The 16302-nt window shown below is 49.6% G+C and overlaps 2 protein-coding genes across 6 annotated transcripts in view; one reads left to right on the top strand and one right to left on the bottom strand.

Annotated features, from left to right (window-relative positions):
• The window catches only part of Tulp2 (TUB like protein 2), a 38209-nt gene extending 26705 nt beyond the window's left edge, over positions 1 to 11504 (top strand). The window contains exons 1-14 of one of the 4 annotated variants that reach the window (XM_021168039.2): positions 2036 to 2154; positions 2536 to 2568; positions 3017 to 3068; positions 3794 to 3932; positions 4602 to 4739; positions 4878 to 5045; positions 5902 to 6074; positions 6612 to 6911; positions 7764 to 7876; positions 8606 to 8720; positions 8811 to 8909; positions 9667 to 9838; positions 10046 to 10171; positions 11333 to 11504. In XM_021168039.2, coding sequence (XP_021023698.2) covers positions 2036 to 2154; positions 2536 to 2568; positions 3017 to 3068; positions 3794 to 3932; positions 4602 to 4739; positions 4878 to 5045; positions 5902 to 6074; positions 6612 to 6911; positions 7764 to 7876; positions 8606 to 8720; positions 8811 to 8909; positions 9667 to 9838; positions 10046 to 10171; positions 11333 to 11334 — 1749 coding nt within the window. In that variant the 3' untranslated portion in view covers positions 11335 to 11504. Of the gene's footprint in view, positions 1 to 2035; positions 2155 to 2535; positions 2569 to 3016; positions 3069 to 3793; positions 3933 to 4601; positions 4740 to 4877; positions 5046 to 5901; positions 6075 to 6611; positions 6933 to 7763; positions 7877 to 8605; positions 8721 to 8810; positions 8910 to 9666; positions 9839 to 10045; positions 10221 to 11332 lie in introns of those variants that run through there. The other 3 variants (XM_021168038.2, XM_021168036.2, XM_021168041.2) reach the window with 3 other exon arrangements.
• Positions 10755 to 14167, bottom strand: Ppp1r15a (protein phosphatase 1 regulatory subunit 15A). Of its 2 annotated transcripts, XM_085841751.1 has the most exons (4): positions 13909 to 14167; positions 12066 to 13157; positions 11625 to 11945; positions 10755 to 11179 (listed from the first exon to the last, which is right to left on the bottom strand). In XM_085841751.1, exons 2-4 carry the CDS (start codon positions 13146 to 13148, stop codon positions 10829 to 10831), a joined length of 1755 nt encoding a protein of 584 aa, XP_085697877.1. In that variant the 5' UTR covers positions 13149 to 13157; positions 13909 to 14167; the 3' UTR covers positions 10755 to 10828. The 2 variants fall into 2 exon arrangements, with proteins under 2 accessions (XP_085697877.1, XP_085697876.1); XM_085841750.1 differs by having other exon boundaries at positions 11625 to 13157.
• Positions 14168 to 16302: the final 2135 nt, after the last annotated feature.

Raw genomic sequence — 16302 nt, 5'->3', positions numbered from 1 at the left:
AGATAACCAGAACCACAGATGCTTCACAATCAAAATAGCAATGGCCCTGATAAGAGTCTTTAATTTTCCCTCTGAAAATTCACAAGCCAGGCCTCCATCTTCTGCACTGTTCTCAACATTATCTTCCAAGCTCCTACACAACATCTCACAGAGCTCTTAACACTGAATGGATCTTCTAGCTCAAAGTTCCAAAGACCTTCCACAGTCTTCCCCAAAACATGGTCAGGTTGTCACAGGAATACCCCACTCTGCTGGTACCAATTTGTCGTAGTCAGGGTTTCTATTCCTGCACAAACATCATGACCAGGAAGCAAGTTGGGGAGGAAAGGGTTTATTCAGCTTACACTTTCCACATTGCTGTTCATCACCAAAAAATGTCAGGACTGGAACTCAAGCAGGTCAGGAAGCAGGAGCTGATGCAGAGGCCATGGAGGGATGTTCATTACTGGCTTGCCTCCCCTGTCTTGCTCAGCCTGCTCTCTTATAGAACCCAAGACTACCAGCCCAGGGATGGCACCACCCACAAGGGGACCTCCCCACTTGATCACTAATTGAGAAAATGCCTTACAGCTGGATCTCGTGGCGGCATTTCCCCAACTGAAGCTCCTTTCTCTGTGATAACTCCAGCCTGTGTCAAGTTGACACAAAACCAGCCAGTACAATATCTAACATTCAAAACTACTGACAGGAAAAAGAGGGAAAAAAAAAAAACCTTTTTTTTTTTTTTTTGAAAAGGAAGTTTCCCCCACATCGTGGACTTTTAAGCACATTCTCCGAGTATGTGGTGTGCTAGCTGGATATCTTTTGGCACAATTGTTACACCCTTGGCATGAGGAGCACACACATTGGTATTTTCAAAAAGGCCAAGCAGATAGGCCTCCCTAGCCTCCTGAAAAGCACCAGTAAACTGCACTCTGGAAGCGCAGCTCTGCTTTGAAGTCCTGAGCAGTTTCTCACCCCAGACTTTGGAAGGAGCATATGCGTCGTTCTCCACTCGTGTGTGTGTGTGTGTGTGTGTGAATTTTAAAAATATATGCAAGATATAAAGCATTAATGCAAGCAAAATATTTCAGTGAACACATTTCAACACCTCAACTTTATAACAATTATAAATAAATCTGTTAAAAAATTTCTGGACAATTCCAGCATTGGATTTAAAAAAAAAAAAGATTTATTTATTTACTTAATTTATCTGAGTACACTGTCGCTGTCTTCAGACACCCCAGAAGAGGGCATCAGATCCCATTGTGAGCCATCATGTGGTTACTGGGATTTGAACTCAGGAGGAGGAGCAATCAGTGCTCTTAACCGTTGAGCCATCTCTCCAGCCCCCTGGATTTGTTAAAAAAATGTTTTTGTATTGACGGCAACTAAATGGTATTGGTAGTATTTTTATCATACAGTAGATTCTGTCCATTCACTATATGTTGACTGTCTTCTGTGCTGATCCTGTTAGTTTGCTATTAAAATACATTATGAAAAAGAGTAAATACCAAGACTGCCAGCCCCCCTCCTTTTTTAAGATTTTATTCATTTTATGTTAGTACACTGTCATTGTCTTCAGAGACACCAGAAAAGGACATCTGATCCCATTACAGATGTGGTTCCTGGGAATTGAACTCAGGACCTCTGAAAGAGCAGTCAGTGGTTTTTTTTTTTTTTCCGAGACAGGGTTTCCCTGTATAGCCCTGACTGTCCTGGAACTCACTTTGTAGACCAGGCTGGCCTGGAACTCAGAAATCTGCCTGCCTCTGCCTCCCAAGTGCTGGAATGAAAGGCGTGTGCCACCACGCCCGGCTCAGTGTTCTTAACCGCTGAGCCATCTCTCCAGCCCCCTCGGTTTTTATATAACTGATTTATTTATTTTCTGAAATGCCTTTATAGATTCTAAGCTCTAACCTCCCAGCAGCTGTCCCCACCTCCCAAGTGCTGGAACTACAGGCACTGGCCCCTGGGTGATGAGCTTGTTCATTTCTTAAGTACTCTCTCTAGAGAGCTATATAGCTAGGTAGATAAGCCTGGGTCCCTTTAAGGAATGTTGACTCTTGGTTCCAATTCAGAATCCCCAGAACAAGGGATCTGCCTGCCCCAGTGGCCTGGGAGCATTACTCTGTTGGACATGGACCGTGAGGGGCCAAGAGGGCCGAGAAGAGGGCAAGTGCCTGTGGGAACCGCCTTTCAGAGAAAGGGTCCAGATAAGTTTAGAGTACAGGCTTCACTGTTAGTCCGTGAGATCACCAAGTTGGCTCTAGGGAGGGTGGACGCCTCTGAGATTGCAGATAAGTGGATTCCGAGGGTTTGGGATTTGTGGCCCTAAGCCTCCAGTCCTGAAACTCAGGAACAGGACAAACCTTGGCTAGGTATTTGGTGGAGAACTGGATTTTTGTGCTTAAAGCTCTACACAAGCTGCTCACTCGCAGGGAGGAGCTGAGATTTGGGTTGCTAAGGCCAATGAAGGCCGAGGTCAGGTAGTAGAGGGTGGTCTCTTTTGAGATGTGGGGTCTAAATCTTGACTATGCCTTCCTACTCCTCTAGAGCGTCTCAGGAGAATGAACAGTGGAAGAAAGAGTGAGTGGGGAAACCTAAGGGGCAGTGTGTTCACGGGAGAAGAAGGACTTAGATGCGCACCTGTAGGGATCTGCCCAGCTTGGGGCTCCATCTTCAGGCTCACCACCATCAACTTTGTAGGAATGTGCAGGGGTGCCATGTGGGGTGGGGAAGCCTGGACGCTTCTGTCCTTTTGAAACAGGTACAGGTGAAAACACTTAGGTCTGTGAGAGGAAGGAGCTAAGGACCTCTGAGTCTCCCGTGTTGGCAAAAACCTGGCATCTCAGCTTGGGTCCTAAAGTGGGGAGGGGCCCTGGGAGAAAAGGCAGATAAATGGCCTAGAAAGTTCAGGTCCCTTGCCTACTGTGACATCACAGGTGCTCAGAACCCAAATTGGTCAAGGGGCGGGGGCTCTTGAACAGGAGAGCTGCCCTTGCTAGTTGTGGCCACTAGTTTGTGTTTCTCTCAGGACCCTGGAGGATGAATTCTCTGGCGTGAGGCTGCAGAAGCTAGAACAACAGGTATGGCCTGGAACCCCACGCTTCCATCTTCCCAACCAGATGGTTGCTCAGAGTCCCCAAACCCGTGCTCGTTTTCTCTGAACTTCGGGTTCTCTCATTAGGAAATGAGAAAAAAAAATAGAAATTCAGCTTTATTTTGAGACAGGACCTTGCGGCCTGGCCCTGGCTGGTCTCAAACTTGCAGCTTGGGTGCTAGAGTTACAGTGAGCCTTCCGGTTTATTGTTTTTGTTTATTTTTGGTTTTAAATTACATTCATTTAGGGTAGAGTACATGAACCCCATGGCATGTGTATGGAGACGACTTGCAGGAGCAGGTTCTTTCCTGTGACAACATTAGGACTCAGATTCAGGTGGTCACGATAAGACAGCTCGCACATTTACCCACCTAGCCCTCTCTCGGGCCTAATTAGTCATTTTCTGAGATGGCCTTACTCTGTAGTCTTTATACCGGCCTTTGTGTTTTGAAACAGGGACTAAGTTGTGAGTCTGGAAATTGCAACCCTCCAGCTTCTGCCAGAAGGGCTGAGGAAAATTTTTAAGGAATAAAAGTTCTAGAGTCTTTGGAGGAGGAGGTGGAAGTAGACCAGATCTGACAGGACAGGACTGGAGGGACTGGATACCTGGGACTCCTGTGGAGGAAGGGTACCTGGACTCTCCCAGGCCAACCTCCCCCCTGTCTGTGTCTGGTTTGGGTCCCCTCTACACACTCCTCCTTGCTTCTGCAGCGACAGCTATTTGAGAAGAAGCAGCGCAGGAAACGCCAGGAGCCCCTCATGGTTCAGGCCAATCCTGATGCTACCCTGAGGCACCGGCGACCAAGGCGCGGGGAGGAGCGCTTCCAGAGTGACAGCAGCTGGGGCCTTGGTCTGGTGGACCGGGTTTAGGCGCGCTTGAGGGCAGGGCCTAGTATACCCTAGAGGGTGGAACTTAGCCCCAGGGAGGGAACTCGGTGGCATCAGTGGTGGGGAACCTATAAGAGGTCCTCTTTGAGGATAGGGATGGGGCTGAAGGTCAGGTCTCTAAGGTATCAGGGCGGAGCCTATGGATTCCTAGGGGTGGAGCTTAGGACGGAGGTTGGAGGAGCATAGGGGCGTGGCTTATTTGAGTGTGGGGCTCGTGGAATCTCTCTACACAAGATTGATTGGGTTATGGGTTTCTTAGGAGCCCTTGAGATTACCTGGTCCTGTGGTAATACCCAGGCAGAGCATAGAGATACTGGAGGGCAAACCTAAGAGATTCCAGTGACTGGGTCTGTCTGAGGGAACTGAGACGACCCAGAGTCAGAAGCCCTTCCAGTAAAGCAGGGGTTTCACATTGTTTTCTTTCTGTAGTAACAAGGATCAAACCTGGGGTGACACCCAGGCAGTACAAGTGGCTTATTACTGAGTTTTTGGCTTGGGTTGGGGGGCGGGGTGCGATGCATTCCGTGCTAGCACAGGCTATCCTAGAAGTTGTCATGCATTGCGGGATTTGGGCACTCTTTCTTACTCTGTAGATCCTTTTCAAATGGGCCTCTCTGTTCTTTGCTCCCAGGTGTTGGGAGCCCTTTCCTCCAGGAGAACGTACCGCAGGCACATCTGCCTTCAGGGGCGCACAGTGCCCTTGTCACCATGAGCTATGTCGGAGATGGGAGTGGTGAGCGGGCCCCCCTACTGTCACCCCGAAGAGCAGGTAACCTTGGGCCATTGGTATTTAGAACGTGTCCCCTTAGAAGTTCATGATTGCACACTCCCCTCCCCCTGACCCCGGAGTCACACCCTGAGCCTCTTGCACCAGAGGATCCTAAATCTGAACCCCTTCTTTCTCCAGTATACACTCGGGGCAACGGCCCTGCGGCCCGTCATCTTTGCTGGCTTCCAGACAGCTCCGATTCAGACGTGGAGGAAGTGACCATGGAAGACATCCCCGTCATCTCCCGACCTCCCCAGACTAATCTGGCAAACCTACGCAGGGGCTGGTTAGCCTCCCCAGGACCCGGTAATTTGGGGAAGGGGAATAAAATCTGGCCCCTGGTCCACATGGCAGGTTGTCACCCTTGATTTGGCAACAGGTTTGTACAGGACATCAGAACTCCTAGATCTCATATTTCATCCATCAGGGTGTCTAGTCTGTTATAGTGGATTCAGATGTAAAAACATCAGCACATCAAATGTATTTATTTTAATACATTTGGGGAAGCAAACATCTTGAACTCACAGAGATTGCTGGCCTTTGCCTCCTCCCTGGGATTAACGGTGTGGTGTTTTGTTTTGTACCACATCCAGATTATTACAATTCTTTTTTTGTTTGTTTTAAGATTTTTATTTATTTAAGTACACTGTAGCTGTCTTCAGATGCACCAGAAGAGGGCGCCAGACTCCATTATGGGTGGTTGTGAGCCACCATGTGGTTGCTGGAATTTGAACTCAGGACCTTCGGAAGAGCAGTCAGTGCTCTTACCCACTGAGCCATCTCACCTGCCCCCTTACAATTCTTTTTAGCTATATTTGTGTGCATGTGTGTGTGTTTGTGAATGTGAATGTGGTTCCCACTGAGGCCAAAAGAGGAATTCAGACCCACTGGAGTTAGAGACATTTGTGAGTCATCAGATTTGAACATTTAGAACCAAATTCAGGTTCTCTACAAGAGCAATATGTGCCCTTGACTGCTAATCTATCTCTCCAGCCTGTCTACTCATGTGTTTTTCGAAAGCATAGGAAGTGCAGAGAATGTGGTCACTGAGAGAGACGGGTAAGGCAGCTGAGAACGCAAGTTCTGGTTTTATCTAGCTGACAACTATCTTCTCCTCACCAGGACCCAGATATCCTGACCTGTAGCTGCTTCTGCCCCTTAGGGATCAGTGAAGAAGAAGAGGTTGAATCCACGGATGCCAGAGTTGAAGACAAGACACCCAGCCCAGACCCAGACCCTACCGTGAACTCTGATGAAGATCATGGAGACCTGGCACCCTGCAAGGCGGAAGAAAACACAGCCCAGAAGAATACAGAAACAGCCTCTGGCATCGGGGTAGGGTGGTACAAAGAATCTGCAGCACAGTCTGCAGGGCGTTTTGAGTGAGGTAGCAACAACATCCAAGGTGAAAGCCGATAGCACTGCTAGTATCCCTAGCAGTCAGGAGGCAGACAGAGGCAGTGGGAGTTCAAGGCCAATCTAGGATACATAAGGAGACTCTTTCCCCTAAAACCAATACCCCTTGGTCAGATACTGACTCATAGAGACTACAGAGCATGATTCAGAAGGCTCATTTTGTAGTCAATATGATGTCATGGTTGCTAGGCAAGTGTTCTTACCACTGAGCAACACCTGAGCCTCGCCATGGGATTCTAGGCCAGAGGTGGTATTGCTTAGCAATGCCCCATTGCTCATCTCATCTCATGTTTTGGCAGGCATATGTGTGCATGTTCTAGAGGAACAGTCTTACACAGATTATCCTATGGCTCTGTGGTCTATGAGGTTGTAAACATGACCAGTCAACAGATGTGCCAACTGGCCCACAAGGCCAAGCCCGACTGCTTCTCAGCTTGTGATTTGCACTTGAATTAGGATGAAGACCCAGAGAAGGGAGAGGCCACAGAGTCTACAGAGACAAACAATGCCCCAGTGGCATCCAAGGTTTTGCAAGGCGACGATGGTGACACCAGCAACCACAATGCCTGGAACATGACCTGCCCCCAGCCTCGCACTCCCGGCCCTCGGCTTGGGGAGGACATGGAAGCATACGTGTTGCTCCCTGCACCCCGGGACCACATGGTGCAGTGCCGCATCGTCCGAAACAAGCACGGCATGGACAAGGGGATGTTCCCTTCCTACTACCTCTACCTGGAGGCCGAGGATGGTGTAGCAGTACGCTCCAGCCCTTTGGGGGTGGGTAGGCCTCACTCCGGAGGGGACAAATCAGAGAAACAAACCCCAAGTCGTAGGAAGATGGCTCCTCTTGGACAAGGTTAAAGGTTTCTGGAGCCAGATGTGGTGGTATACAAAGAGTCCTAGTCCTTGGGAAATAGGGAAATAGAGGCAGGGGAGGATCAGTAGAGGTCAGCCTCGGCTCTAAAGGAGTTCAAGGCCAGCCTCCTGAGCTAACATGACACCCTGTTTCAAAAAAAAAAAAAAAAAACCTACAAGAAGGGCCAGAGGGGAGGTGGTGCATTTCTTAGATCCCACCACACTAGTTAAACAGAGGAAGGCAGACCTCTGAGTTGGAAGTCATCCCTGTCTAAATATCAGGTTCCAGGTCAGCCAGGGCAACGACATGAGATCCTTGAAACAAAGCGATTGTTCTGGACCGTGTCACACAGTTAGGACTCCTCAGCTCCTAGTCCTGCCCACTTCAGAATTTCAAACTTTGAAAACATTGTGGCTTAGTCCTCCCCACTCTATAGCCAAATCTTATCCATTCCTGAGTTAGTCCATATCTGCCACACACCCCTTCCCCTTAGGATATATCGGTCCCTTTGGCCTCCCCCATGCAGTCTCCATGGCAGTCAAGCCCCACCCAATCCAGCTATAAACCAGGATGGCTTGAAGCCTTCCATTCTCTGGTTAAGCCACACCCCTCTCCATCTGACCCGTCACCTTCCCAGTGTGGCCTCCATCTCCTCCAGAAAAAGCCTTTCCTGTATGTTGAGAAGTGTTCGGGGCCCTGGTTCTAGACAGGTGCTGGAAGTCAATGTTGAAGCCTGTTCCTCTGATCTGCAGCATTTCCTTCTGGCTGGGCGGAAAAGGAAAAGAAGCAAAACTTCAAATTATCTCATTTCCCTGGACCCCAAAGACATGTCTCGCAACGGGAGCAACTTTGTAGGCAAAGTTAGGTAGGTAAAGCCTTCTTGGTCTGTGGTGGGGCAACAGGTGGCGGGAAGCTGGGCGAAAGACAAGCAAATGGACTACATTTCCCAGCAGGCCTCAAAACCACAACACAGCAGGTTGTATTTCCACAGTTGGGAAGGAAAAAGATGAACGTTTTGGATGCCATGAATACAGACTAGCATTTATGGTGTATAGGTTGGGTTTTTTGTTTGGTTAGTTTTTTTGGTTTTTTTTTTTTTTTTTTTTTTTTTTTTTTTTTTTTTTTTTTTTTTTTTTTTTTTTAATAGGCAGGGGCCTGGGATCCCTAAGTCCCTGTGGGGAATGAAGCCCAGAGTGTGTGAGTTTTTATCTCCTAGGTGGAAGAGGGTTCTTAGAGAGTCAATGTGGGTTAGGATAACTCACCAAAGAAACAGGGAGCTGGGACTGTGGATTTTTTTAGAGGATGGGTTTGGGAAAGTACTTAAAGAATAATCACGGGGCATGGGGGGCTAGAAAGTTTGGCTCAGCGGTTAAGAGCACTGGCTGCTCTTCCAGAGGTTCTGAGTTCAGATCCCAGCAACCACATGGTGGCTCACAACCACAGCAATGGAATCTGATGCCCTCTTCTGGTGTGTTTGAGGACAGTGATGGTGTACTCACATACATAAAATAAATAAAATCTTTATTAAAAAAAAAAAAGAAGAAGAAAAATCATGATCATGATTGTTACTCTGTCTACCACCGTCCTGGAGCAGATCCAACGTCTTGGGCACGAAATTCACCATCTTCGATAATGGGGTGAACCCTGAGCGGAGTTATTGGGTTCCAGACAGTGCCCGGATCAGAGAGGAGCTGGGAGTCGTCTGTTATGTAAGTCCTCTGGCAGGGGCAGAATTAGGGGTGCCAGTAGATAAGAAAGCACAGGGACCAGACCAACTGCAATACAATCTATCTTCCCAGGAGACCAATGTCTTGGGATTCAGGGGGCCTCGGAAAATGACTGTGATCCTTCCAGGAATGGACAGCCGGAAGCAGAGGATGAAAGTCCAGCCACAAAATGTGAGGGTTTTTTTGTTTGTTTTGTTTTTTTTTTGAGGTTGAGTTTTTAAAGTTTAAATTCTCAGTGCTGAGAGAACTCCATCATAGATCTCAGGGTGTGAATCTTGAGTGGCTTTGCCAGAGTTCCATCTCAGAAACTTCCTGAGACGCAAAACTTCTGAGGCTAGGGCTGGAGAGATGGCTCAGGGATTAACAAAGCATGTATTACTCCCTAGTTGGAGAGGAAAGGCCGACCTCTTAAGTTGGAGACTAGTCCCATCTAAATTATGAATTCCAGGCCAGCCAGGGCTATACAGTGAGACCTTGTCTTAAATAAATAAATAAATCTCAGGACTCGGGGAGGAGGTAGGAGTGGGGGCAGAGGGCAGGCAGATCTCTGTCTACAGAGTGAATTCCAGGACATGGAGCTGCACAGAAAAAAATTCTGTCTCAAGAAACAAAAAGTAGGGGCTGGAGAGATGGCTCAGCGATTAAGAGCACTGACTGCTCTTCTGAAGGTTCTGAGTTCAAATCCCAGCAACCACATGATGGCTTACAACCATCTGTAATGAGATCTTACACCCTCTACTGGTGTCTAAAGACATCTATAGTGTACTTATATATAATAAATAAATCTTTAAAGAAAAAAAAAGAAACAAAAAGTAAACCTGGCAATCTAGAGAAACTGATTCTCAAACAAATAAATAATATATGCATATGGACTAAAAATCGGGCTTCTGGTGGGCTAACAAACGATGCCCCCTACTGTATCTTCAAGGATCAGGATTCCATATTGAGTCGCGTACAGAAGGGCGCTGGACACGGGCTGCTCCTACTGCAGAACAAGGCCCCATCGTGGAGCGACGAAAGCGGCGCATACGTACTCAATTTTCACGGTCGCGTCACGCGAGCTTCGGTCAAGAACTTCCAGATAGTGCACCCGGATGAACGTGAGCTGCTAGCAACCCGAAGAAAGATTGGGATGGGGGCGGAAGAGGGCACTCAAGTACAACTAAGCAGGGTGGCTGCCTCGCGGTCGCAAGGCCTCTTGGGAAATGTAGTTTAATGAGCTCCTTGCGTTCCCTAGCTTGGTAAGGGTACCGCGCGTGTGCGGAGTAACAAAAAAGAATTTAACTAGTTCCTGGTTTGCTCCTCAGCCGACCACCTGGTGCTCCAGTTTGGCCGTGTGGCCCCAAACATATTCACGATGGATTTCCGATATCCTCTTTGCCCGCTCCAAGCCTTCGCCATCTGCTTATCCAGTTTCGATGGGAAACTGGCGTGTGAGTAACTGAATAAAATACCATCCCTCACCAACTCTGTTCTGTGCGTTTGGAGAAAGCTTCACGCCCATGCCTCCTCCTTTCTCTTTTAGTTTTTTGATACTCAGTCTGGTCTCCAACAACTATGTAGCTGAGGCTTGCCTTGAACATCCGATCCTCCTGCTTCCACCCCTGAAGTACTGGGATGACAAAGCCCGCACCTTTGTGCCTGGCCTTGTCTTTTAATAATAAATCTTTTGATTTTTTTTTTTAGTTAGTGTTCAAAATAATGGGCTTCATTATAACATTTTCATAGATGTCGTCGTTGTACCTTGCATATATGTAACACCCTTCCTTGTCCTTTCTAGTTTTTTGAGACAGCCACACTATGTTATGCTTGTCTTGGAACCCAAGCCAATCTCCTGCCTCAGCTTCCCAGTGCGGAGATTACTTGTGGCACCTTCCATTAGGAAGTCCCTTACACAGGACTGTGTTTTAAGAGGGTCTCACTATGTAGATCAAGTTGGTCTTAAACTAAAGTTTGGACACCATTCATTTTTAGCCTCCCCGGAAGCTACCAATAAAGGACACACAAGAGTTTATCACTACAAATTAAAAGGCTTTATTTCTTATTCAAATAAATAAATAAATAAATAAATAATAGGAAACTACTCAGGCTTAGCCCCGCCTCCCTCCCAAGTACAGGCTGGGAGAAGGGGTTTCACTGGGAAGGGGAGAGGGTGTGGTCACATCTTGGGTCAAGGGAGTGGCCTCAGAGCAAGAGGTAGGCTCCGGCTGTGGAAGAGATGTGGAGGCCTGAGGAAGAGATGGGTTTCTAAGGCGAGCCCATGCTCTGGCCCTGGAATCGGGGGTAAGGTAGGGACCCAGCTTCTCCTCTGCCTGGGCAATGCGTCGAGCAAAGCGGCTTCGATCTCGTGCAAACTGCTCCCAGGGACCGCGACGGGCAGCCTGGGCTGGTCCTGCCCAGACAGCAAGGAAATGGACTGTGACTTTCTCAGCGAAGTGTACCTGGGGACAGAGGGACGGGGGCAAGAAATAAAAACCTGTCACGCAAAAATGCTTGGTATTTGAATAGTCACCTGCCTGCCCCTCTGACTCACTCTGAGACACAGATGTCCAGGCCCCATGAGCCACAACTACCACTCTCCCTGCCTCTTACAGGAGATTGCAAGAGAGTGAACACAGCCTTCCCAGCAGAGTTCATATGCAAGAAGTCGCAACCCAAGGCTTCCCTGGAGTCTCCGCCTCCAGCACACTTCCTTAGGGATTTTCAGGTCCCAGACCCCCCCTCCTCCTCCTCCTCCTCCCGACTCAGAATCTAGGCCCTCTGAATAAATTATATATTAAAGAAAAAAAAAGGCAGTGTGGAATTCTATTGTAATCCCAGCCCTAGGACTATAAAATCCTGAGCCACAATGTAAGCCGCCTTAGAATCTAGTCTCCTAACACTCACCTTTCGAGCCTTTCGAGGAATCTCCGGGTCCTGGTCCTGGGTGGGGGCTTTGAACAATCTGAGCCGCCTCTGCAGTCGAAGGGGCAGTTTAGGAGCAGCCCAAGGTGATTCTGGCTTCTCTCCGGGTAAATAGAAGGCCACCTGGAAGAGAGGGGGCTCTTCCCCACGTCCCTTGGTCTTCTCTCCTGGTAGACAACGCTGGGGCTGAAGGTAGGGACTCTGGCTTGAGTCAGCTGTTTCTGAGTCACCTGGGGCCACATTCTCACTGTCCTCTTCCTCTTCTGTGTCTTCTGTGTCCTCTCCTGGGCGATACACCCAGGCCTTCAGGAAGGCACTTGTATGGGGGGTGGCACCGGTCTGAGCTGTGTCTTCCTCAGCTGAATCCGAATCCGAATCGCTGTTGTCTTCCTCTGTGTCCTCTCCTGGGCGATACACCCAGGCCTTGAGGAAGGCACTTGTATGGGGGGTGGCACCGGTCTGAGCTGTGTCTTCCTCAGCTGAATCTGAATCGCTGTTGTCCTCTTCCTCTGTGTCCTCTCCTGGGCGATACACCCAGGCCTTCAGGAAGGCACTTGTATGGGGGGTGACAGCGGTCTGAGCTGTGTCTTCCTCAGCTGAATCTGAATCGCTGTTGTCCTCTTCCTCTGTGTCCTCTCCTGGGCGATACACCCAGGCCTTCAGGAAGGCATTCCCAGTTGTCTCAGGTCCTCCTTCCTCAGCCTCGGCATTCCGACAAGGGTGACCCTGCCCTGCCCTGTGTGCCTCTACCTTGGCTTCTCCCTCCTGCTTAGGCCTCTCTCTAGAGTAGTACTCCCAGGCTCTGGAGTGGGAGCCTGAAGGAGAGTTGGAGGGGTCAGCCTTGTTTTCTGTTCCTTTTTCTTCCGTGGCTTGATGTTCTGCCTCCCCCAAGAAAGGCACAGAAGTGCTGGGTTTGTATCCCGGAGCTATGGAAGCAGCAGAAGCTTGGTAAGCCTTCTTCACTGTTTCTCCATCCTCTTCATTCTCAGCTGGACCACCCTCCAACTGTGATGTGGGATAAGGGGGCTCAGCCACTCCCTCTTCTCTAGCCACCACCTCCCCAAGCCTCTTATCAGCCCCTTGCAGGCGAGCGGGCTGTGGTATGGCCTTGCCAGCTGTGCGTTCCATTTCCTCCTCTCTAAGGCCATCTTGTCCTGGCTTTGCAGTGTACTCATCAACATTTGAAAGTCCCCAAGTTTCAGGAGGGGAACTTTCAGCTTCCACAAGGCAGAGCCTCTGGGCTGCTTGACTCCGTTCAGGAGATCCACTTTCTTCAGTCTCCCCGTGAGGGAGGTGGTTCCCAGAGACTGGGGGAGGTGTCAGCAGAGTGGCAGCTTCTATCTGATCTGCTCCGGTTACTGTTTCTGCCAGCCATGCCTCTGGGACTTCGGGGCCCCTCAGGCGGCTCCAGGCCCGACTGAGCAAGCCCATCAGTGGGGACAGGAGATAAAAGGAGTGGGCGTCCCTCCAGTGCAGGACATGCTGGGGTCTTGGGCTCGGGGCCATGTGTCTGGGCTAGAAAGGGGGAAATTTGTTTAGAAGTCGCTCTGGGAAACAGTCTCGGGTCACAGCACTGAGTCATGGTAACAAGTCACAGCAGTAACACGTGAATGCCTGCCTCAAATTCCTAATAACATTGCTCACACCCAACTCTGCCACTTGGTTCTTCTCTTTCAACACCCAAGCTCTACATCCTTAGAACCAAGAGCCCACACTTGACAGGGTTTCTCTGTGTAGCCCTGGCTGTCCTGGCACTCACTTTGTAGACCAGGCTGGCCTCGAACTCAGAAATCCGCCTGCCTCTGCCTCCCAAGTGCTGGGATCAAAGGCGTGCGCCACCACCACTCGGCGAGCCCACACTCTTAAACCCCTCAGCCCCAGTCACAGTTCCTGGCCAGCCCTTCTCAGACCTGTAAGAGTCTGGCTTTTTAGTGACCTTTCGTTCCTCAAGCTTGTGTTCGTGCCCCTAAAACCTCCCTCTGGCTACCCCGAGGACCCTGGTTATTCCTCCTGGGGTCCTTCCCTGTATTTGGCGCTATACAGATACTGCCCTTGGAGCCTCCCGGCCCCTTTCCCTTTAAACGTAGAGTGTAGACGTGGGCTCTCCTCTCTCAGACCAAATAAGCCATCTGGGCTTCAGTGCCCTTTCCCCAAACCTGGAATCCCACCCCCAGCTTGCCCCCTCAGATCCCACAACTCTCTCCAGCCTCCTCGCCAGAGAGTCCTCCCCAGTCCTCCCTCAAAGGCCGCCCCATCCCCCACTCACCGGCGGGCTGCACGTCACCCCGGGGGCTGAAGCGCCGGTTCTGGTTGCCAAAAGCGATCGTGGGTCCGGACTGCTCGCGAGGCCAGCGGGTTCATGTCGCCCTCAGGCGTGGGGCTCAGGGACGCAATGTCTCACAGGCTGTAGCAAAGGCTGTCCCGGGCAAAGGGATGCGGGGTCGCGCAGGATCTCGCATGTAACCTTCCACAAACTCAGAGCTGACTCAATCTGCGCCAACATCGTCGACCGCGGCTTTTATACCCTGACGCGGCGCTGTGCTGACGTCACCGGAGAGGCGGGGTCTCGGAAGTCCCTGGGAAAGGTGGAAAGAGGAAAACAACACTGAACTTCTCGGGGAGACTCCGGGCTCTGTGAGGTCACCACAGCTTCCCAGGCGTGCCCTAGGCTCAATCGATCTCACGTAACTTCCGAGCAAGCACGCGAACCTTATCAGGCAGTCACGTACCGTGCCATTTCCCTTTCCTCTTTTATTTTCTTTATTTGAGAGGCTGGGACTGGTTTCCATTTCAGTAATCCTCCTGCTACTGTCTCCAGAGTGCTAGGATTAAGGGCGTACACCACCACTTCCGACCTTTTTTCTCCAAGCAAGAGTGATTTTTTTTTTGGGGGGGGGTTCGAAACAGGGTTTTTCTGAGTATCCGTGGCTGATCAGGCTGGTAGATCAGGCTGGCTTCAAACTCAATGATCCACCTGCCTCTACCTTCTAAGTGTTGGGATTAAAGGTCCCAGCCACCACTCCCCTGCTAGCAATGGATTTTTATTAGAAGACAAAACACCCAATGTTTTTAAATTTTACTTATGTATTTTTTTAAATGTAGGAGTGCTCTGTCTGCTTGTATACCTGCGTGCTAGAACAGGTCATCAGATCCCATTACAGATGCTTGTGAGCCACCTTGTGGTTACTGAGAATTGAACTCAGGACCTCTGGAAGAGCAGTCAGTGTTCTTAACCACTGAGCCATCTCTCCAGCCCTTGTTTGTTTTTCCAAGACTAGTTTCTGGCTGTCCTGGAACTCAACTTTGTAGACTAGGCTAGCCTAGAGCTCACTGAGATCCGATTGCCTCTTCCCGGATTAAAGGCTGGTGAGATGGCTCAGAGATTAAGAACAGTGACAGCCAGGCGTGGCGAACTCCTTTGATCCCAGCACTCAGGAGGCAGAGGCAGGCAGATTTCTGAGTTCCAGGCCAGCCTGGTCTACTGAGTTCCAGGACAGCCAGGGCTATACAGAGAAACCCTGTCTCGGAAAACCAAACCAAACCAAACCAAAACAAACACCCGCCCCCCTCCCCCAAGAACAGTGGCTGCTCTCTCACACCTCACAGGCAAAAAAAAAAAAAAGGACAAAAAACAAGATTTTCTTTTAATCTTTATGTGAGTGTTCTCTCTCTCTCTCTCCCCCCCCTCCTCTGTGTGTATATTATATATCATATCTGTATGGTGTACAAGGAGGTCGGAAGATGGCATCTGATCTTGTGGAACTGGAGTTAAGATGTTTGTGAAGCTCCACATGGAGCGATCTGGGGACTAAATTTGGGTCCTCTGCAAAGAGTAGCAAGCACTTAAGCCCTGACCCATCTTTCTGGTCCTTTAGTTGTTTTTGGTGGATCTGTCTGGTTTTTGTCTTGTTTTCAGACAGGGTTTTTCAGTATAGCCCTGGCTGTCCTGAAACTCACTCTGTAGTCTAGGCTGGTCTGGAACTCACAGAAATCCACCTGCCGCTTCCTTCTGAGTGCGGAGATTAAAGGCATGTGCCACCATGCCTGCCCAGTCTGTCTGTTTTGAACAGGGCCTTACAGTCTGTCCACGCTGTCCTGGGACTCACAGGGTAAAAATCTTTGGGCAATTCTCTTCCCGTGTACAGAGAAGCGTCAACCTCTGCTGAGGTCTGCCCTCATGGACCCTCCTTCTTCTATGTCTTTATTTTTTTTAAAATGCACGTTTCTGTTTTCTTTTCTTTCTTTTGTTTTGTTTTTGTTTTTGTCTTTGGACAGGGACCTGTGTTGTATTCCAGGAGTGCCTGGAACTTACTATGCAATCTGGACTGAACTGGACCCGTGTAGGCCAGCTGCCCCGGAACACTCAGCAGTCCTACCCAGTGTGGAGGTTACAAGAGAGTGACCTCAACACAGTGTAGAGAACCCTGCTAAACAGACTCTCTGTCTTCACAGGCAGGCATCTGCATTTTTTGAATTTGTACAAAGGTTCTGCTTTTATAATTTGAATTTCTGATTGGCCTGCATTCTCATGGGAGTGGGGGACCTCTGTTCAAATCCCAGATATAGATCCAGAAACCCAATTCCAGCCTTTTCCTCCTGGTGTGTGTGTTTGTGGAGAGGGGAGGGGAGGGGAGGGGAGGGGAGGGGAGGGGAGGGGAGG

Source organism: Mus caroli, unplaced genomic scaffold (genome assembly GCF_978045245.1).
Source record: "Mus caroli unplaced genomic scaffold, Mus_caroli_1 scaffold_8, whole genome shotgun sequence".
Taxonomy (NCBI): Eukaryota; Metazoa; Chordata; class Mammalia; order Rodentia; family Muridae; genus Mus; species Mus caroli.
Note: the sequence above shows the minus strand (reverse complement) of the source record. Positions and strands in the feature narration are given on the sequence as shown.